The sequence below is a fragment of the Eutrigla gurnardus genome (assembly GCF_963514095.1).
Source record: "Eutrigla gurnardus genome assembly, chromosome: 15".
In the NCBI taxonomy this organism is placed as follows: Eukaryota; Metazoa; Chordata; class Actinopteri; order Perciformes; family Triglidae; genus Eutrigla; species Eutrigla gurnardus.
In genome coordinates, this window is record NC_139938.1 from 20,845,853 (window position 1) to 20,868,794 (window position 22,942).

Sequence of the window (22,942 nt, forward strand, 5' to 3'; positions counted from 1 at the left end):
AACCAGGAAAGTCAATGGTGCATTCAGAGAAGGAACTAAACACATTCTTCCGTATCGTGTTAAATGTATTTATATCTTCTCGTGTATTTATTATTCTGGAATTCCATCGATTTATTTATTCAAATTAGAGCTGAAACTATTGTTTATTATAGCCTTAAAGTAGCTAATAGAAAACACATTATTTAAGTCTGTATTTTTAAATTCAGCATTAAACTAAAATCTACGAGAAGATGTGGCAATAGTTTTTTAGTTTTTTTTTTTGTAAATGAAGATGCATATTATGCAATATATATTTGCCGTTGTGCAAATAATGTTATGACGGTTTTCAAAATAAGGGTTTTTGCAGAGTGATATAATTAGAGAAAATATAATTAATCATTCACATGCTTTATTTTAATTTTTTGTATCAGGTTTAGTTTTCATCGGGGTCGTATTTAGTGATATATTTTACATTCTCTCTTTTACAGTACTTTTATATACTGTATATATATATATATATATATATATATATATATATATATATATATATATATATATAAAGTACTATAAAGGAGAAATGTTTTATTTATATGTATCTACATATAAATAAAATAGTACAGTTAAAGAGAAAATATATCAATATATTCAAGTATTATTTTCTTTATCAGTTAATCGGTGTTTTGTCTAAAATGTATTTAATGTACTGAAACAGAAACACAGCAATTGTACAGATTCACTTTAATCTGCAAAATCTATTAATCTGACGGATTAATATCAATATAAGGCTAATATTAATAATAAAATATAAAGATGAATTGTTTCGCTTCTGAATCCGGGTCGTGTCGCGTGTCCCTGAACGCATCGCAGGCGGAACTCCTCGTGTGCGTTTTCTTCCTCAGCAGCATTTTGGTGAGTTTGAGTCTCGGCCGGAGAGCCGACGAGCAAAACCCCGTTCTATCATCTCGCCCGAGACTTTGCTCGGATCAGTTCGTGTCCGGATCGATCATCGGAGCCGACCAGATCGATGGATTAGAGGAGCGGCGGCCGCAGAGGTGAGTGATGACGACTTTAAGAAACAAATAATAAAAAAAAAAACCGCGCGTCGCAGTTTTCAGCAGAGAAACCTGTTTATTGGGTGTGAACGTGAACAGCTGGTTGACCTCTGACCTCCGGAGATTCTTCAGAAAGATTGAAGCGGAGGAGAAGCGCGCGAGTGTTGGTGACGTGCGCGTGGCGTTTATCGATCCAGTCTCATTTACACTTTAAAACACACGTACTAGTTTATTGTCTTGTTCCGGTTTTTCCGCGTCAACAGGAGACCATGAACGCGTCACACATGTCGGTTCTGCATCAGAATGTATTATTATTATTATTATGATTATTATTATTATTATTTGTATTGTACAATAAAACAGAATCCGGTTCGAGGGCAAAACTATCGACACCACAACTTTTTTTTAATTAAAAAAAAGAAGAAGCTTTTCAGCTGTTATTTAAATTAATTTACTGCCAGAAATCAAATGATTAAGAAAATGATTTTCTACGGAGCAAATCATTTTTACAAAGCAGCATCTTTACAACCAAAGAGAAGTCAGGTATCAGGTCCATGGACCAGGACCCCTACCACAGATGGATCACTGGAAGGGTCTACTGGTCCAGACCCGGGGTCCTGGACCAGAACCTCAGTATGACGGGACTCTTAACAACCTTGTTGGAAATGCAGAGTCCAGACGTTAATACTAGTAGAAGAACTGATCGTACTTCTTTACTCAAGTAAAAGTGTAAAAGTACTGAAATGTAGAAAGTAAAAGCATCACTATGAAGGAACTAAATAGTGATACTTTAGTTTACTAAAGTAACGAATGTTTAGAAAATGTGAGGAGTAGAAAGTACAGATATAATACACAAGTACACGAAAATACACAATTACACAAAACAACTACTAAAGTACACAAAACAACCACAAAAATACACAAAATAGTGGTAATAGAAGAAATTTGAAGTAATATGAGCGTTTATTTTGTAAACTGAAATTGTGAACCGGTGATTGAAGCCCCGCCCCTTTCTGTCTGCAGACATGGAGGGTGTGTGTGCGTGGCTGGTGTGTGTGCTGGCCGTGTGTGTCGGCGCTCACGGGTCACTGGACCGGAGTGACCACGCCCACCCGGACCCCCATCATCATCATCGTCATCATCCGGTTACCAACGGCAACGCAGCCTCAGGTAGGAAACCACTCTCCCTGCTGTGTGTGTGTCGTTTCCCATCGTTGGTATTGATGATCCCCAGAGGATTAACCTCCATCACTCAGGAGACCCAGAACCCGAGGCAGGTTTCAGGTTCAGGAGCCAGGTAACGGTTGTTATGGTTACGCTGAAAACAGCAGCCGCTAACGGCTAAACTTAACTTTAATGATGCTAACATCGATGTACATGAACCAAAAACAGTACTTTTACTGGTAGTGGAGTTTTTTCAGTATATATTAATACTTTTACCAATAGTGGAGTATTCTCAGTGAATATTAGTACTTTTACTAGTAGTGGAGTATTCTCACTGTGTATTAGTACTTTTACTAGTAGTGGAGAATTCTCACTGTGTATTAGTACATTTACTAGTAGTGGAGTATTCGCACTGTGTATTAGTACTTTTACTAGTAGTGGAGTATTCTCAGTGTATATTAGTACTTTTACTAGATGTGGATTATTATCTATGTGTATTAGTACTTTTACTAGTAGTGGAGTATTCTCACTGTGTATTAGTAATTTTACTAGTAGTGGAGTACTCTCAGTGTATATTAGAACTTTTACTAGTAGTGGAGTATTATTACTGTGTATTAGTACTTTAACTGTAGAAGGTTTGAATACGTCTTCTACATCCTGTCTTCTGAAAACCAGTTGGATCTGTTCTTTTGTGTAAAAGTGTTCAATTAAAACGTTATCTGCAGTCGTGTGTGTGTGTGTGTGTGTGTGAGTGTGTGCGTGTGAGTGTGTGTGTGTGTGTGAGTGTGTGTGAGTGTGTGTTTGAGTGTGTGTGTGTGTGTGTGTGTGTGTGTGTGAGTGTGTGTGAGTGTGTGTGTGTGTGAGTGTGTGTGAGTGTGTGTGTGTGTGTGTCTGTGTGTGTGTGTGTGAGTGTGTGTGAGTGTGTGTGCAGCAGAGATAGCTCACCACAGTTTCCTGGGTGAGACAGAAAAAGACTTCTCTGCTCCGTTGACACAAGACGAAGACGTCACTTCTCAGAGTGAAACTATTGTATTCTATTTATGTCTTTATATGTATATTTACTTGTAATTACGCCTATTTACGTCTATATATATGTGTGTGTGTGTTTCTATAGAGTCTCTGGTCCAGACTGATGTTCAGTGTGTGACTTTGACTTTGACCTTCGTCCTGTTTTAATTCCATTATGTCAGTATTTTTATCCTCACAGCTGCTGAACTTAATCCTCCGACTAAACTCCTCACCTGTCGCTCTCCGTACCTCTCTTGTTCTTCTTCTGTGGTGCTGCAGCCACCGCCGTGGATGGGGGGATGGGAGGACTTAAACTGCCTTTATACTGGGATCAAGGCGTTAACTGCGGCTGGGTGAAGCCATGCTATGGATCTATGGACATTAATTTGTGGTTCTGTATCATATGTCGCAGGATGAACATGGCTTTGTTGGTGTGAACGCAACACACACACACACACACACACACACACACACACACACACACACACACAGACGGACTGGAGACATCGGAGCCCCCACCCCCGCCAGCCACAATTTAAAATAGTTGGAGATTTGATGTCTGTGTTTACAGGACGCAGGTTGTCCCTTTAGACCGGCGCCGGGTCGCGCTGCAAGCCGCGCCTCTGGGTTTATAGCCGCTATCAGCCGAGGTGGCACCGTGAAAAGTACGCAGAATTAGCTGTTAGCATCTACATTTACATTTAGGGCAAGTACATTTGTCAAAAGAAAGAAACCACAACATATTGCCGATAAAGTAAGAGCGAAAAAAAAGTGTTAGGTCCTCGTCTAGTCGTAGTAGCTGTTCAGCAAACATACCTTAAGAACAACAGTGCTGTGATCAGAGTGCTATAGGTAAGAACATAGAAGGTTTTTTTGTTTTGTTTTGTTTGGGGGGGGGGGGTTGTTAGTGGGTCATGCTAGTCGAGGTGAAGTCTGAACAGGTGAGTCTTGAGCCTTCTATGGAAGATGGCAAATGACTCAGCTGTCCTGACATTAGTCGGGAGTTCGTTCCACCACTGAGGCGCCAGAACAGAGAAGAGTCTGGACTTTGCTGAGCGACATTTGTTTGATTTCAGCGATGGTGGTACCAGCCGGCCAGCTGAAGTAGAGGAGCGAAGTGCTCGCTTTGGGGCATGAGGTTTGACCAGTGTTTGAAGGTAGATGGGTGCCGTTCCATTGATGGCCCTGAAGGCCAGTGTCATCGTCTTGAATTGGATGCGTGCTGCAACAGGGAGCCAGTGGAGGTCACGGAGGAGGGGGGTCACATGGGAGAATTTGGGTAGATTGAAGATAAGACGTGCTGCAGCGTTCTGGATACGCTGCAATGGTTTAATCGCAGAGGCCGGGAGTCCGGCCAGGAGAGAGTTGCAGTAGTCAAGGCGGGAGATGACCAGTGCTTGGACCAGGAGTTGCGTTGCATCCTTTGTGAGGAGGGTCCGAATCCTGCGGATATTGTAGAGGGCAAATCTGCAGGATCGGGCCACAGCAGTGATGTTGGGGGTGCAGGATAGTTGGTCATCGAGGATTACACCCAGGTTCCTCGCAGCATCTCCTGTTAGCAGCGGACCCACCGATATGCGGTCTACTGTTACAGGGTGGCTTTGATGCCGAAGAGAACCTAAAAACGTGATAATAGTTCTGCAATTTTAAGGAGCTCCAATGATTTTTAAAATTTTTTGTCAAAGTGGCGCTATGAAAAAAAAAATGCAGAATTAGCAATTAGCAGCTCCTGTCTACTACGCACTAATTGATGTACGAACAACTATCACTGAATTACTTTGATGCGGAAGAAAACTTAAAAACGTGTTATTCTCAGGCAAGTTCTGCATTTATGAGTTTATTTACTTTCTAAACGGATTAAAGCAGGTTTCACACTCCAGGCTGAAACAGAACCAACCAGTCAGCTCTTCTGAAGCATGTTAACCTGCCTGATCTCTAATCTGTCCTTATGTTTACACACGCACACACACACACACACACACACACACACACACACACACACACACACACACACACACACACACACACTCACTGCTGCAGGTTTACCATGATGTCACTCTTATCAGCTGATATTTACACTCCGGTATGAATGATCCGCTCGACCGAAGGGCGGGTAGAGACTTTACTGTCACCTACACACACACACACACACACACACACACACACACTTTCTCTCTCTCACTGGGCGATCATGCAGACTCTCGGCCGTTCTGCAGGCTGAAATGACCAAATGTAGTCATGAATGAAGTTCTCACTCGGATCTGTTTCAAATCTGCTCAGTTGTCATGGCGACGGCAGCCCCAGGGTCGAAAGTGTTGTCTTGAGGGATGGATGATGCTAGCAGCTAACAGCGGCTAACGGGAGTCGGTGTGTTCAGTGTCAGGCGACCTGTGATTCCTTGATTTTAAAAGTGTTTTAACTGATTTCACGTCAGATTCCACCGTTGTTTTTCAGATAGCGCCCTCTAGTGTTGGAGATCCCACCGATGTGACCTCAGTTCTTCTATTTTTTATGTTGTGAACTTTTCCTCCCGCCGCCGCAGCAGAGCTGTGATTTGTCTCCGTTCTTTGACCCAAACAAAGATGGCAGCTAGAAAAGATGGATGTTTCCTCGTCCCGTTGCTGTTTTTAGCTCCAGTAACTGAAAGCGACTCGAACCTGCTGGACGGCAGAATAAAACACTCTGTTTGCTCCGGGTCTCTGTGGAGTTCTGATCTGGGTTGGACAGGAAATAATAATTATTATTATGAGTCATTATTATCGACCAAACAATCATTTAAACTGAGCAAACAAAATGAATTCATTATCATGTTTTCTATTCAATAATAATGTTGAATTTGTTTGTTTGTCCTGCTCCGTTTAAAAACATCATCACAACGTGAAGTTTTAAGAGATAATATCGTGAATCTCAGTTATTTTGGCGGATACAAACAGGACACCATAATAATCTCTCTACAAAAAATGTTCTTGCAAAAACTTTTATTTTGTTCCTCAGACCATCGTGTTGCAGAAGAGGAAGCGACGGCGCTCCACGTGTTTAATATGATCGCAGTTTTAACGTGAATGTCCTCCCGCGGTCTAGATCTGTGTACGATAGACCAGCAGCTCTGTCGGGATGAGGTTGCCCTGCTGAGCTTCGAGGCGATCTGCAGCATCCACAAGCTGATGGACGACGACGCCGATGGCTCGGTGGACACGACGGAGACGGACGAGGTGAGACAAGTCTTTTATCGTCCAGCCTTTAGCATATCCCTCCTCAGTGTCTCAATCCGCCTTGTCTGCCCTTAGTTTCTCCGCGAGGACCTGAAGTATCACGACCCCAAAGCCAAACACAGCAGCTTCCACCGCGCTGACCTCCACATCAGTGTGGAGGACATGTGGACGACCTGGAAGAGCTCCGACGGTGAGGCCTCCGCGACGGGAGACGTTTTACACGAGATCCCGCCGCGATCGCAGAAAGTAGACCCTCGATATGCCGAGGACGCAGAAACTAGACCCTTGCTATGCCGAGAACGCAGAAAGTAGACCCTGGATATGCCGAGAACGCAGAAAGTAGACCCTCGATATGCCGAGAACGCAGAAAGTAGACCCTCGATATGCCGAGAATGCAGAAAGTAGACCCTCAATACGCCTGAGATTGCAGAAAGTAGACCCTTGATATGCCGAGATCGCAGTTGGTTAAAGTTGATTAAAGTAGATTACAGTTGATTAAAGTAGATTAAAGTTGATTAAAGTAGATTAAAGTTGATTAGAGTAGATTCAAGTAAACACAAAGACTTTCGTCTCGTTTCCATCGATCAGATTAGCACAAAAAGTTTTGACTTCCTCCACTTTTTCACACAAACATCCGCAGGAATCCGTTTCCTCTCTGTAAACACAAAGTACTTCATCTTCCACTCGGAGGTTTATTTACTCTGTAAACAAAAACGAGACGTTCAACATTGCCCGAAACAAACTCACAACTTTAATGGTCACGTCGTTTTAAAAAGAGGGAAGGAAAGAAAACGAGTGGTTCATAGAGAAGAAGAAAGAAAGATAGAAAGAAAGAAGTAGGACACAAGGAGGAATGGAAGGAAACACAATGGAATGAGAGATAAATAAACGAGGGAAGAGAAAAGACGGAAGTGAGAAGTAATGAAAGAAATAATGAAGGCAGAAAAGAAAGAAAGATGGATGAAGAGGAGAAACAGGGGAAGGAAAGATGGAAGGAAGGAAGGGAGGAAGGAAGGAAGGAAGAGAGGAATCACGGGAAGGAAGGAGAAAGAAAAAGGGAAGAAGAAAAGATGGATAAAGGGAGGGAAAGTAGAAAGGAAAGGTGGAAGAGAGGTAGGAGAAATAGGAAAGAAAGAAAAAGACGGGTGAAATAATGAAGGGAAAGATGGAAAGTGAGAGAGAGAGACGAGGGAGTGTGTTCAAGTGTAAAAATAAATTCCTGTTTCTGGTTTCAGCTCCATTTTCCAGCTCACTTTGTCACAATTATGACGTCGAATCCAAACGACACGTGAAGAGGTGTATTTTTAGTTGCGGAGGAAACCCGAGTGGAGCAGCTGTGTTCACTTACGAGCTTATTAAAGGACGTTGAATAAATAATGTCCATGTGTGTCCATCAGTGTATAACTGGACGGTGCAGCAGGTGGAGGACTGGCTGCTGACCAACGTGGAGCTTCCTCAGTACACAGACACCTTCAGGAAACACCAGCTGGATGGAAAGTCCTTACCCAGGTACAGCACTACAAGTCCCATCATGCTTTGCCCCCCCGAGCAAATTGGCACCGTATGATGCCGAATGATCTATTAGCAGCTCCCGTTGTCACTCTGCCCACTGAGGTGCCAACGACTCACTGGTTTTACCTGTCCGACTGAGGAAAACCTTAAAACGATGTGATATTTCTCAGGCAAGTTCTGAACCGTCTCTTTCCTGTGTCTTCTGAGTGGATTCATGAGCTTTTATTTGTGACGCACATCAGATGTGATGATATTGTTTTTGAGATTTGACCGAGTTACGACTCTGAGAAGGAGGAGCTTAAAGGGGCCACGCCAGAGTCGGTTTGATATGTCCACTCTCTCTCTTGTGTGTGCGTCCTTGAACGCACCGCCGTCTTAGATTTCTGTGGCCATGGCGGTGCCTGTGGAGGTCTGACCCCCCATTCAGACCCCGTTATTTGTCTCTCTGACCCTCCATCCAGACCCCGTCTCTCTGACCCCCCATCCAGACCCCATCTCTCTGACCCTCCATCAAGACCCTGTTTCTCTGACCCCCATGCAGACTGGCGGTGAAGAACTCCACCCTGACTGTGACGGTGCTGAAGGTTCTGGACAGAAGTCATGCTAAGAAGCTGCAGCTCAAAGCGCTGGACATCGTGCTGTTCGGACCGCCGCCAGGTGAGAAGGAGACACACACACACACACACATGTTCATATCGGTAGTGTGTGTGTGTGTGTTGAGTGTGTGTGTGTGTGTCAGCAGGGCGACACAACCACTGGAAGGATCTGGTTCTGGGCGTGTCCATCCTGATGGCGCTGGGCGGCTGCTGGTTCGCCTACGTGCAGAACAGGAAGTCCAGAGACGACCTGGGTCAGCTGATGAAGGACCTGGAGGGTCTGCAGCGGGCCGAGCAGAGTCTGCTAGACCTGCAGGAGAAGTGAGTCCAGGAGACCAGGACCGGGTTCAGATTCCCTCACACTAACATATATACTACTGCAGGTAGTACTTCTACAGGTACTCCTTCTACAGGTAGTCCTTCGACAGGTAGTCCTTCTACAGGTAGTACTTCTACAGGTAGTACTTCTACAGGTACTCCTTCGACAGGTAGTACTTCTACAGGTAGTACTTCTACAGGTACTCCTTCTACAGGTAGTACTTCGACAGGTAGTCCTTCTACAGGTAGTATACAGGTAGTCCTTTTACTGGTCGTACTTCTACAGGTAGTCCTACTACAGGTAGTCCTTCTACAGGTAGTACTTCTACAGGTACTCCTTCTACAGGTAGTCCTTCGACAGGTACTCCTTCGACAGGTAGTACTTCTACAGGTAGTACTTCTACAGGTACTCCTTCTACAGGTAGTACTTCGACAGGTAGTCCTTCTACAGGTAGTATACAGGTAGTCCTTTTACTGGTCGTACTTCTACAGGTAGTCCTACTACAGGTAGTCCTTCTACAGGTAGTACTTCTACAGGTAGTACTTCTACAGGTAGTCCTACTACAGGTAGTCCTTCTACAGGTAGTCCTTCTACAGGTAGTACTACTACAGGTAGTACTTCTACAATTAGTACTTCTACAGGTAGTTCTTCTACAGTTAGTACTACTACTGATAGTACTTCTACAGTTAGTACTACAACTTTTAGTACTTCTACAGTTAGTACTTCTACTGTTGGTACTTCTACAGTAGAATTACTAACAGTAGAAGTACCACCACAGTTAGTACTTCTACAGTTAGTACTTCTACAGTAAGCTGCTGCAGCGACCAGGAAATAACGTGTGTGTGTGTGTGTGTGTCTTGCAGATGCTTTCTAGCTAGTGTCCTTATATGGTCAAAGAATGGCCAGCAGCTCAGTGTGAATGCTCACACAGACACACACACACACACACACACACACACACACACACACACACACACACACACACCTGCATGTACACACTAACATACACAAAGACTGTGTGTCGTGTTGTAACGTGTTTCACAGCTCTTCTGTTTTTTCTTCTTCTGCTCTTTTCTACTTCCACAATACTGCTACTACACACCAAGTACTCCTGCTACTACATACCTAGTACTCCTGCTACTACACATATAGTACTCCTGCTACCACACATGTAGTACTCCTGCTGTAGTACTACCTCCACTGTGACTTCTACTACTAAAATCGCTGTTTTTGCAGCAGCTTGGTTCCACTAGTACTACTTATTAAAATGATGCATATTGAATATTTCCTCCCATACGTCACTCAGCAGTAATACTACTTGTAGTGCTATAGTAGAGCTGTACTGTGAGTACTGCTGTACTGTGTTCAGAGCAGTTGGACTGGATCAGTGTCAGTCAATTAGAAACAAACAGGTGGGGCTGTATTGAGGACAGGTCACATGCAGTATACTGTTACACAAACACAGAGTATAAAAACACACTCAGATAGCACAGTTCTTCACAGACTGAGGCACAGCGCCTCCTGCTGGCACCAGCAGTTATTAAAAACAATAGGAATTGAGATGAAAGGTACATTTTATAAGAAAAAATCATTGTTTTCTGTTGTAACGGTAGATAACAGACAGCAGTGTTGTTGAAGTAGTAGTTATAACAGTAGTAGAAGTATCAGTAGTCATGGTAGTGACACTAACAGTAGTACAACTAACAGCAGTATATCGACATACTAAACTATGACTTTATTATGACTATTTTCATGACTTCTTTCGTGACTTTTTTCGACAAACTCTACTATGACTTTTTTCGACAAACTATACTACAACTTTTCGTGACTTATTTCGTTACTTTGTTCGACAAACTATACTATGACTTTTTTCATGACTTTTTTCGTGACTTTTTCGACAAACTATACTATGACTTTTCGTGACTTATTTCGTGACTTTTTTCAACAAACTATACTATCACTTTTTTCATGACTTATTTCTGGACTTTTTTCGACAAACTATACTACAACTTTTCGTGACTTATTTCTTTACTTTGTTCGACAAACTATACTATGACTTTTTTCATGACTTTTTTCGTGACTTTTTCGACAAACTATACTACGACTTTTCGGGACTTATTTCGTGACTTTTTTCAACAAACTATACATCACTTTTTTCATGACTTATTTCGTGACTTTTTTCGACAAACTATACTTTGACTTTTTTCGTGACTTTTTCGACAAACTATACTACGACTTTTTTCGTGACTTTTTTCGACAAACTATACTATGACTTTTTTCGTGACTTTTTCGACAAACTATACTACAACTTTTTTCGTGACTTTTTCGACAAACTATACTATGATTTTTTTCGACAAACTATACTATGACTTTTTTCGACAAACTATACTGACTTTTTTCGACAAACTATACTATAACTTTTTTCGTGACTTTTTCCGACAAACTCTACTATGACTTTTTTCGACAAACTATACTATGACTTTTTTCGACAAACTATACTGACTTTTTTCGACAAACTATACTATAACTTTTTTCGTGACTTTTTCCGACAAACTGACTTTTTTCGACAAACTATACTACAACTTTTCGTGACTTATTTCGTTACTTTGTTCGACAAACTATACTATGACTTTTTTCATGACTTTTTTCGTGACTTTTTCGACAAACTATACTACGACTTTTCGTGACTTATTTCGTGACTTTTTTCAACAAACTATACTATCACTTTTTTCATGACTTATTTCGGGACTTTTTTCGACAAACTATACTATGACTTTTTTCTGGACTTTTTTCTGGACTTTTTCAACAAACTATACTATGACTTTTTTTGTGACTTTGTTCGACAAACTATACTACGACTTTTTTCGACAAACTATACTACGACTATTTCATGAATTTTTCGACATACTGTAACTATACTATGACTTTTTTTCATTCATTTTTTCGACGAACTATACTGACTTTTTTTGTGACTTTTTCGACAAAGTATACTACGACTATTTCATGACTTTTTTCGACATAACTATAATATGACTTTTTTTCATTCAATTTTTCGACGAACTATACTGACTTTTTTTGTGACTTTTTCAACAAACTATACTAAGACTTTTTTTGTGACTTTTTCAACAAACTATACTACGACTTTTTTCGACAAACTATACTACGACTATTTCATGAATTTTTCGACATAACTATACTATGACTTTTTTTCATTCATTTTTGCAACGCACTATACTACGACTTTTTTCGTGACTTCTTTCGTGACTTTTTTCGACAAACTATACTATGACTTTTTTCGACAAACTATACTATGACTTTTTTCGTGACTTTTTCGACAAACTATACTACAACTTTTTTCGTGACTTTTTCGACAAACTATACTATGATTTTTTTCGACAAACTATACTATGACTTTTTTCGACAAACTATACTGACTTTTTTCGACAAACTGTACTATAACTTTTTTCGCGACTTTTTCCGACAAACTATACTATGACTTTTTTTGTGATTTTTTCGACAAACTATACTACGACTATTTCATTACAATATCAAATTATGTCAAAGTAGTTGAAGTAGTAGTTATAACAGTAGTAGAAGTATCAGTAGTCATGGTAGTGACACTAACAGTAGTACAACTAACAGTAGTATATCAACATACTAAACTATGACTTTATTATGACTATTTTCATGAGTTCTTTCGTGACTTTTTTCGACAAACTCTACTATGACTTTTTTCGACAAACTATACTACAACTTTTCGTGACTTATTTCCTTACTTTGTTCGACAAACTATTCTATGACTTTTTTCATGACTTTTTTCGTGACCTTTTCAACAAACTATACTACAACTTTTCGTGACTTTTTTCAACAAACTATACTATCACTTTTTTCATGATTTATTTCGTGACTTTTTTCGAGAAACTATACTATGACTTTTTTCAACAAACTATACTATCACTTTTTTCCTGAATTTTTTCGTGACTTTTTCAACAAACTATACTATGACTTTTTTTGTGACTTTGTTCGACAAACTATACTACGACTATTTCATGAATTTTTCGACATAACTATACTATGACTTTTTTTCATTCATTTTTTCGACGAACTATACTGACCTTTTTTGTGACTTTGTTTCGACAAACTATACTACGACTATTTCATGAATTTTTCGACATAACTATACTATGACTTTTTTTCATTAATTTTTTCGACGAACTACACTGACTTTTTTTGTGACTTTTTCGACAAAGTATACTACGACTTTTTTCGTGACTTTTTCGATAAACTATACTACGACTATTTCATTACAATATCAAATTATGTCAAAAAATGTCAAGAAGAAAGGAATAGTATGTCGGAAAACGTTGTGGTCATTGGATTATACGTCTTTCTGTATATTGGATTGCATGGTGGTGTAGTGGTTAGCACTGTCAACTCAAGAACTCACAGCAGATGGGTCAAGGGTTCAATTCCCAGGTTGGGTACTTTGACGATAAAAGTCATACTTTATTGTGTTTCTTCTCTCTGCTATAAATGAATGGTGAGACTAACACTAACATACAGAAAGTTGAAGTTTCATTGGTGGTTGAACAGCCAATCAAAACCGCTTGTTGTTCCCGTCAGGCTGCAGAAGGCTCAGGAGGAGCAGCATTATGTTCAGGTGGAGAAAGTGAAGGTGGAGGAAGAGCTGAGGACCGAGATCAACTCAGCCAAACAGGAAGCTCAGCGGCTGCAAGAGCTTCGGGAGGGAACTGAGAACGAGAGGAGTCGGCAGAAATACGCAGAGGAGGAACTGGACCAGGTACGCCACAGTCCACCAGCCAGGTTTCAGCATGGCGGGGTCGTACATCAACGATCCAAGCGTCTGTGTGTGTCATCGTAGGTACGCATGGCCCTCAGGAAGGCAGAGAGGGAGCTGGAGTCCCGGGCTCGCTGGGCGCCGCCGGACTCTCTGCAGAAGTGGCTGCAGCTGACGCACGAGGTCGAAGTTCAGTACTACAACATCAAGAAGCAGAGCGCCGAGAGACAGCTGCTGCAGGCCAGAGAGGGGGTGAGAACAACAACAACAACAATACACTGATGATAATGATGATAATGATGGTGATGAGGGTGATGATGATGTGAGATGATGATGATGTGATGATGATGGTGATGATGATGTGATGATGATGATGGTGGTGATGATGATGATGATCATGGTGATGATGGTGAGATGATGATGATGGTGGTGATGATGATGATGATCATGGTGATGATGGTGAGATGATGATGATGGTGGTGGTGATGATGATGATGATGATGATCATGGTGATGATGGTGAGATGATGATGATGGTGGTGATGATGATGATGATGATAGTGATGATGGTGATGATGGTGTTGATGATGGTTATGATGATGATGGTGTTGATGATGATGGTGATGGTGTTGATGATGATGATGGATGATGGTGTTGATGATGATGATGGTGATAATGATGGTGATGATGATGGTGGTGATGATGATGGTGGTGATGATGGTGGTGATGATGATGATAATGATGATGATGGTGATGATGATGGTGGTGATGATGGTGGTGATGATGATGGTGTTGATGATGATGATGATGGTGATGGTGATGATGATGATGATGGCGATGGTGAGATGATGATGATGGTGATGATGATGATGGCGATGGTGAGATGATGATGATGATGGTGAGATGATGATGATGGTGATGATTCTGATGGTGATGGTGATGATGTTGGTGTTGATGATGATGGTGAGATGATGATGGTGATGATGGTGGTGTTGATGATGGTGTTGATGATGATGGTGGTGGTGATGATGATGGTGATGATGGTGGTGATGATGATGGTGATGATGTTGTTGGTGTTGATGATGATGGTGAGATGATGGTGATGATGTTGGTGTTGATGATGATGGTGAGATGATGGTGATGATGGTGTTGATGATGATGATGATGGTGGTGGTGATGATGATGATGATGACGGTGAGATGATGATGGTGATGATGGTGTTGATGATAATGATGATGTTGGTGGTGATGATGATGATGGCAGTGAGGATGATGGTGTTGATGATGATGGTGGTGATGATGATGATGATGATGATGATGGTGTTGATGATGATGATGATGATGATGATGATGATGACAACGTTTCAGGCCGAGAAGATAAAGAAGAAGAGGAGTTCTCTGTTTGGGACGTTTCATGTGGCTCACAGTTCTTCTCTTGACGACGTCGACCACAAGATCCTCTCCGCCAAGTGAGTGACCAAAACCACCGCTTGAATGTTTTAACGGTTGTAAAACCAAGACTTGACTTCGCCGCCGCTCCTCCTCCTCAGACAGGCTCTGGCCGACGTGACGGCGGCGCTGAGGGAGAAGCTCCACCGCTGGCAGCAGATCGAGTGTATGACAGGTTTCTGTCTGGTCAACAACCCGGGTCTGGGAGCCCTGGCCACCGCCCTCAACCTGGACCCGTCCTTCCTGGGCCTGCGACCTCCAACCCCTCAGCACCTCCTCCTCTCCGATGACCTCGACGACATGGACGAGGACATCCTGTCTCCTGGGACGCTGCAGTGTAAGTCAGAGTTAATGACAAGTTTGTTATTTAAGGTCCCAAATAGTAAAAAGTGAGATATTCATGTAATTTTTTTTTATATTTCTTTGCTATAAAAATACTGTGAAAATATCAAAACGCTCAACGGAGAAACACACGGTTACAGATACTGTGCCTTTAAACGAGCCGGTTGTGATGTCACAACTACACGGTGTACCGACGATTCACAGTATTAAACATAAACACCGTGAATGTGTCCCGCACGTCTTTAACCTGACCTCGTCTTCTCTCGACTCACCTGTGGTCCGCCCACTGTCTCCATCCCCTCCTCTGATTGGTTCCTCTGTTCTTGGCATCTCTCTCTCTCGATTGGCTCCCTCCAGACGCAGCGTGGCAGATGGACCGACGAGTGAGCGACCTCTGGCCCCTGAGTGGCATCGCAGACACCCAGTCACCATGGAAACACTCTGGTTGGCCCCTCCCTCCTTCAGCCCACCCTCCCTCTCCCTCTCCCCATTCTGATTGGTTCATACCACTGTACGGTTGACGAGCACCTCCAAACTGAATCAAATCAGGATTCCCACAGTTAAATACAACAGAAATGTTTTCAGACCGAAGAACTCATTATTTTCTTTCCACTACTTAAAATTCGGAGAAACTCAAAAATATCTGAAAATGATTACTAAAATGTGCAAAAAATTAAAAAATACCCTTTAAGTGTGGGAGAAATATCTATACATTTTAGTAAAATGTAAAAAAAAAAAAAAAAAAATCTGAAAATTATTAAAATAATATTTAAAAAAATTAAAAAGTGAAAAAAATGTTAAAAATATTTGTATGCAATTTTATTGTAAAATATATTCAATTAATTTGTGTTTCACAGTGTCTTTGCGTTTGTATGTTTTTTCTATTTCTCAACCGTGGAAATGGAAAACTTAGCTTTGACAGTTTTTAAATCATTTACATGTTTCTTATTTAAAAATAATAAATGGAAAACAATCTGTTGGTTAATGACTGTGGAAACCCTGACTTCACCTCCCAGGGATTAAAAAGAGCTTTACACTTTGCAACAGAGGTATAAATCAACCAGAAGGTGGCGTTCATGTGAGCACTTGTGATAAAGTCAAAATGCAGACAACGTATGTAAAAATATCACAATATCTGACATCAGGAGGAGAGAGATTTGAGATTAAAATTTGTACGTTTTCCCAATATGAATTATGAAATTCAATGAAAAATTGCAGAACAACAATCTGTGAACTTTTTAGCTACAGATGTTTGCTGGCAGGCAACAACTGGCTCAGGTTAGCCATCGAGCTAACGTGAGGTTCTCAAAGATAACGTTTCCTCAGGTTCACTTTCAGGAACAAACGTTACTGAACCAGCAGAGAAAATGTAAAATGAAACGTGTTCCAGCCCTGAGGTTTCCCCCGAGCCTCGTCTGGAAACTAAAGTTAATCAAACGTCTGTGAAAACGGCCGACAGCAGGTTTCCGTGTGAACGTCTCCTCGCCTGACCCTCACGTGTTCCTCACCTGTTCACCCTCCTCTTCCTCCCTCCGTCTGCTCAGATCAAACAAAGTGGTTTTCCAGAAGGATTTCTTCTCCTCCTCTTCTTCTTCCTCCTTCCCTTTTTTCACCTCTGAAGACCTGAAAGCCAACAAACACTATTTTAACGACCTGCTTTGGCTCCTTCCACTAACATCCACTTACAGGTCTGCAGCAGTTTAAAGCACAAAGTCATGTTTTATTTAATACATAAATATATTTTTATTTCAGCTTTGGCACAGGTCGATTCCAAACCAGATCTATTCTTGTGTTTGAAGCTTTTATCACCTTCTTGATTGTAAAATTGTATTTTATTTCTGTGTTTCTTTCATAATATTTTGCAGCTGTTGTCATTTATTTTTATTTATTTATTTTGTATCATGGTTGTCTTATTTTTTTCACATTAATTTGCACAAACTCTTTGATTCAGTCTGTTTGGATATGTTTTAAAAAGGTGATTTCATGTAAATCATTCTTACTATCTGACATAAAGTAGATGATTAGTCATTTTGATGACTTAACACATTTAAGATTTTTATCTAATCGGCGTTGGCCAACAAACAATAATTCATCAACAGTGAATTTAGACTTTTATATATAAAAGTCAACTCCGTCTGCATCGACACGGAGAAAGAAAACTAAACAACGGGCTGATGTTGATACACACATTGTCTGAAGCTTGTTTCGTTGCAGCAGATAAAATTTCACTTTTGCACCTTCTCTCTTATTTTCTTTTGCACTTATAACGCAAATTTTTATATATATATTTATTATCTTCTTGACTTCCTGTGGTTCTGGTTTTCAAAATAAAACCCCTCCTCCCTCCTCTCCCGCAGCTCAGAGTCTGATGCCCCTGCGACAGAGGATGGGAGACCCCGCTCTGGCGTTCAGCTCTCAGAGGTTGGTTGAAGGGCGGGGCTTACCTCCACCAGAAGGGTGTGGCTCGTTCTCTTCGTCCCGCCCTCCCAGCGGCCGGCAGAATCGCAGCCGCTCCATTGGCCAGCTGGAGTGCCTCCCCGTGCCCTCCCCGTCTCTCTCCTCCTCCCTGTCTCACCCCTCCCTGTCTCACCCCTCCTCTCCTCTTCATCCCCCCGTCCTCTCATTCTGTCCTCCCCCCACAAACTCCTCCTCGTCCTCTTCTTCCTACACCGAAGGCGCTGCTCATTTTTCTGCCCTGCTCTTCCGGTCTTCTTTCTTCCATTCTATGGAGGCGGCTTCCAGCCTCCCGCCTGCAGGGGGCGCCACCACTGCGGTGGCCCAGAAGCAGCGCTGTCGCTCCGGCAGCTTCGGGTATCTTCTTCTGCACGGCCGACGCCCATAGATACTGACGTACTAACGAGACAGGAAACAGAAAATCCTCATTACTAAAACATTCGTACACACATTTGAACCAAACTCTAGAAATATTACGTTATTGTTTGTACGAGTCATCATTGCTTTATTTTTTTACTTTATTAGTAGCTAACTAGTTAACCTACTAACTAACTAGCTGGGTAGATAAGTAGTTACTAACTAACTGACGTATTAACAAACTAACTAACCAGCTAACCTACTAACTAACAGTCCAATAACTATAATAACAATCCTGATTCACAATCTTATTTTGTAAGATAAAAAAAGGAGTTATCGGTCTGGACATAAATCTCGTATTTGGTTTTAAAACTATTTTAAAGAGATAAAACAAACAAACTAATGTTCACGACATCACAGCTTCCTCTCCTTTCTTCTTGCTCGCTGTTTTCCCTCCTAACTTTATTCTATTCTTCCTTAATATGAGTTTTAATTAAAACTACTACTTTTCATTGTTTGGTATCTTCATATTGCAGTTATGCTAACATTAGCACATTAGCAACGCCGTGCTGTCGTTAACCTGTCTCTCTCTCTCTCTCTCCTTCAGGGACATCATGAACCGCTCAGACTCTGACTCCGCCCTCCCTCTCTCTCACAGCGAATCACCGAGCCTGTACGGCTCCAAGCCCTTCCTCCTTTCGTCGAGGCTCCACCCCCTGCAGGGTCAGGGCTCCGGCGGTGGCCTGGAGAAGAGCTCCAGCCTTGGGGAGCTGAGGGGCAGCCCCGCCCTCCTCGCGTCCTCCGGATCCACGCGCTCCCTCTGCGTCACGTCCGACACCAACGAAGGCCCGGCCTCCTCCTCATCCACCTCCGCCTCACCGGGCAGCGGTCGGGGGGCGGGGCTCCAGCTCCCGACCAGGCGGAGCCCCGTGGAGGAGGACGGAGGAGACGAAGGCGAGTCGTCCAGCAGCCGGCGGAGAAACGCTTTCAATAAGATCTTTAAGAAGAAGCAGGGACGCCACTGATCCTTCCACCCGCTGCCGTCAACGCTTTTCAGTCCATTTTTCCTCCTTGAAAATAAGAAGCAGAGCCGTTTCTTGCTATAAGCGGACTTGGGGGGCTCCCGCAGCCTGCAAGTTTTTTTTTTTTGGTATGATGGGATGACTGTTGATATGTTGGTATGAAAATGATGCATCTGTTGCATTTATTGACACAAAGGTTCCTCATTGTTTCTACCTTTTATTAGTATCTTCTGCAGGTTTAAATTGTTCGGGTCAATTCAGATGTTTAATCTGAATTTGAGAGGTTTTCTCAAATATAGGCTGTTTAACAGATTGATGTGTCTCCACAGATCATCTAAAAGGTTTGGATGATCTGGATGATCCCCATCCCCCCCACCCCACATCGTAGTTTGACAAAATAGGGGCCCAAACAGAATCTTGCGTAGGGCCCCTCAAAAGACAAGAAACTGCTCTGCTAAGAGGACGTGGAGACGAACGAGTCCAACGAAACCAAAAAAGAAGAAAAAGATCTTCTAGCTTCAGAGAAAAACACCGGAGGGAGAAACATCTTTAGATACGACCGCCGAGTCTCACCGTTCCCTGTTTCCTGTCGACTCGTCTTCTTCAGGACAGAAAATTCAATGCAAACCATCAGAAAACCACTAAGTTCGATGCCGACACCAGAATCAGAAATGTCTCTGATGCTGAGTGTTTGGTGTGGGCACCGAGCCGAGATCACGTGACCGGTTGTAGCGCCATTCATCCGCCATCCTGCTATTAGCATGCTAGCTGCTGTTAGCATGCCGGCTGCTGTTAGTGTGCAGGTTGCTGTTAGCATGATAGTTTCTGCAGTTTTTGTTTACAACCTTCCAAAGCTACTTCCTATCTGCTCTTTGGTCTCATACAGACCCTGAAAGGTCCTGAAGGTTCTGGAAGGTCCTGAAAGGTCCTGAAGGTCCTTAAAGGCCCTGAAGGTCCTGGAAGGGCTGATGCTGCGTTCATGTCACATGGGAGTTATTGTTACAACGGGGACTTTTCTGAGACTTTTTAGATATTTTTGAGTCAGATAACTGAAGTTAAAGTGACTCACATTTACATGTAAAGGACCGTTAAGCGACAGCGTCTGGGGCCAGAGGACAACATAAACGCTCAAACGTTACAAACATGGGAATCGTTTCATCCCGAACACCTGAATGCAGCAGCAAGCCTCCAAACTGAGACCAAAGCTCACGGTGCTTCGGGTGCTCATTGTTCACACGTCAAGTCCAAGTTTCCTGTCAGACAGAAATCAATTGGGACCACTTTGAAGGATGGACAGGAGGTCACATGACGTCGACCTCAGGCCGAGAACAAACTAGAAGCTACGTTTGGAAACATGATCAGTTTACGCTCCGTTACACATGTGACCGGTGTGCAGTGCATCGTGGGACATTGAGGACCAATTCATACAGAGGGTTTTGGACACAATCAGGCTGCGAACATTACTTCTCTTATGCACATCACATGATGGGAACTCACATGGTTTTCTGTAAATGCCTTTTATGTGTCAGAGTGGAGTTAAGGATTTTATCGACTTTCAGCAGTTGAAAGGCTTTTATTTTGTTGAATGGTGGCAGTTTTACTGTGAAAATCCAAATGTCTCGTCAGATTCTTGACTTTTATCACATACTTTCATCATGTTCTCTATTTTTTTTTCTTTTATCTGTTTTTATTGCACATTTTTGGTTTTGTGGATTGTTGCTTGAAAAAAAAAAGATTTATTGGCAAAACAATAGGATTTATAAATAATGTTCAGACGGATTTCTATTTAGACAAAGTTTTAGTCGACAGCTGACGTTTGGTTTCTCTTGTTGGTGTCAAAACTAAACCCGTATTTGTACTTAAATATTTAGAATGAACTCACCAAAATATCAAACTGTGTCCACGTGATGAAGACGCCACTCTGCCGTCCCTCGTCGTCACATCACCATCATCATCATCATCATCATTGCCATCATCGTCATCATCATCATCGTCGAGGTCGGTTCGCTTCACATAGTTTCACCGTTTGATCTTCACATGTAGAGGAAACGTAACATTTAAGTTGGAGAAATAAAACTGCCACACACACACACACACACACACTCACACACACAGCTCATTAGCGTGTTTCCTCCGAAGCTGGATGTCACTTGTACGTGTCACAGTTCTAACCCTAAATCAGGATGGACATAGGTTTTTATTTATGAATCTAAAATAAACGACTACTGAAGCCAGTTGTGGGTTTTGTTTTTGAGCAGCGACGGTCGTCAAGGCAACAAAACATGAAACACCTGAATTAATAAATCATACGTTGGAAATTATGTAATTAATACTAATAACTTGAAGTAAATTGTGCTCTTTAGTGCCTTACCCTTTAATGTTATATTTACTTCATCCCTCATTTTTTAATCACTAAGTTGTGTTCTGGAATTAATATCCAGTTATTTACTTTCTTACTTTCAGTTCAGAAATACTTTTATTTATTTCCTTTAAAACCAAATTAGACAACTGCACAAGCATATTTGTCTCTTTAGTACTTTAGTAATAACCTCACATGTCAGACCTGGACTGGAGGACTGGAGGCGGTGCCTTCACTGACCTGGCAGCTGCTCAGGACAGAACTAGGCCAACAGTTAACCACCAGGTGGCAGCAGAGAGCCACTGGCAGACAACAGCAGACTGAGCAGCAGTTTCAGGGCTTCCTTTGGGTCCCTTAAAACTCATCCATCCATGGTCTACCACTTATCCTGTACTCAGGGTCTCAGGGGGGGCTGGAGCCAATCCCAGCCGTCATTGGGCGAAGGCAGGGTACAACTGGACAGGTGACCAGTCTATCACATGGCTGACATGTAAATAAAATAAAAATATGCAAGAGGTTGTGTGTCCCTTCAAAATAAAAGGTCACAGTGACGCGTCTCCAGATAAAACCTCCAAATAAAACAACTCAGTTTTACATCAACAAGATCAATTGTTTGGCAAGTCACAATTCCCAATTTAAGACAATGAGTCCCAAGTGAAGCTCAACAAGTCCCAAGTTCAGACTAACAAGTCCCTAATTCAGACTAACAAATCCCAAGTCAAGCTCAACAAGTCCCAAGTTCAGACTAACAAGTCCCAAGTCAAGCTCAACAAGTCCCAAGTTTAGACTAACAAGTCCCTAATTCAGACTAACAAGTCCCAAGTCAAGCTCAACAAGTCCCAAGTTCAGACTAACAAGTCCCTAATTCAGACTAACAAGTCCCAAGTTCAGACTTACAAGTCCCAAGTTAAGCTCAACAAGTCCCAAATTCAGACTAACAAGTCCCAAGTTCAGACTAACAAGTCCCAAGTCAAGCTCAACAAGTCCCAAGTTTAGACTAACAAGTCCCTAATTCAGACTAACAAATCCCAAATCAAGCTCAACAAGTCCCAAGTTCAGACTAACAAGTCCCAAGTTCAGACTAACAAGTCCCAAGTCAAGCTTAACAAGTCCCAAGTTTAGACTAACAAGTCCCTAATTCAGACTAACAAGTCCCAAGTCAAGCTCAACAAGTCCCAAGTTCAGACTAACAAGTCCCTAATTCAGACTAACAAGTCCCAAGTTCAGACTTACAAGTCCCAAGTTAAGCTCAACAAGTCCCAAATTCAGACTAACAAGTCCCTAATTCAGACTAACAAATCCCAAGTGAAGCTCAATACGT

At 42.0% G+C, this 22,942-nt stretch overlaps 1 protein-coding gene across 7 annotated transcripts; it reads left to right on the plus strand.

Annotated features, from left to right (window-relative positions):
- The first annotated feature begins 875 nt into the window (after positions 1-875).
- On the plus strand, positions 876-21,496 carry stim1b (stromal interaction molecule 1b). Of its 7 annotated transcripts, none has more exons than XM_084028268.1 (14): positions 876-1,031; positions 2,055-2,201; positions 6,285-6,415; positions 6,491-6,605; positions 7,813-7,924; positions 8,469-8,584; positions 8,667-8,844; positions 13,466-13,643; positions 13,725-13,892; positions 15,007-15,107; positions 15,189-15,424; positions 15,787-15,873; positions 17,787-17,850; positions 18,848-21,496. In XM_084028268.1, the coding sequence occupies exons 2-14, from the start codon at positions 2,057-2,059 to the stop codon at positions 19,263-19,265; spliced, it is 2,049 nt and encodes a 682-aa protein (XP_083884394.1). In that variant the 5' UTR covers positions 876-1,031; positions 2,055-2,056; the 3' UTR covers positions 19,266-21,496. The 7 variants fall into 7 exon arrangements, with proteins under 7 accessions (XP_083884394.1, XP_083884396.1, XP_083884398.1 ...); XM_084028270.1 differs by having other exon boundaries at positions 8,670-8,844; XM_084028272.1 differs by lacking the exon at positions 15,787-15,873.
- Positions 21,497-22,942: the final 1,446 nt, after the last annotated feature.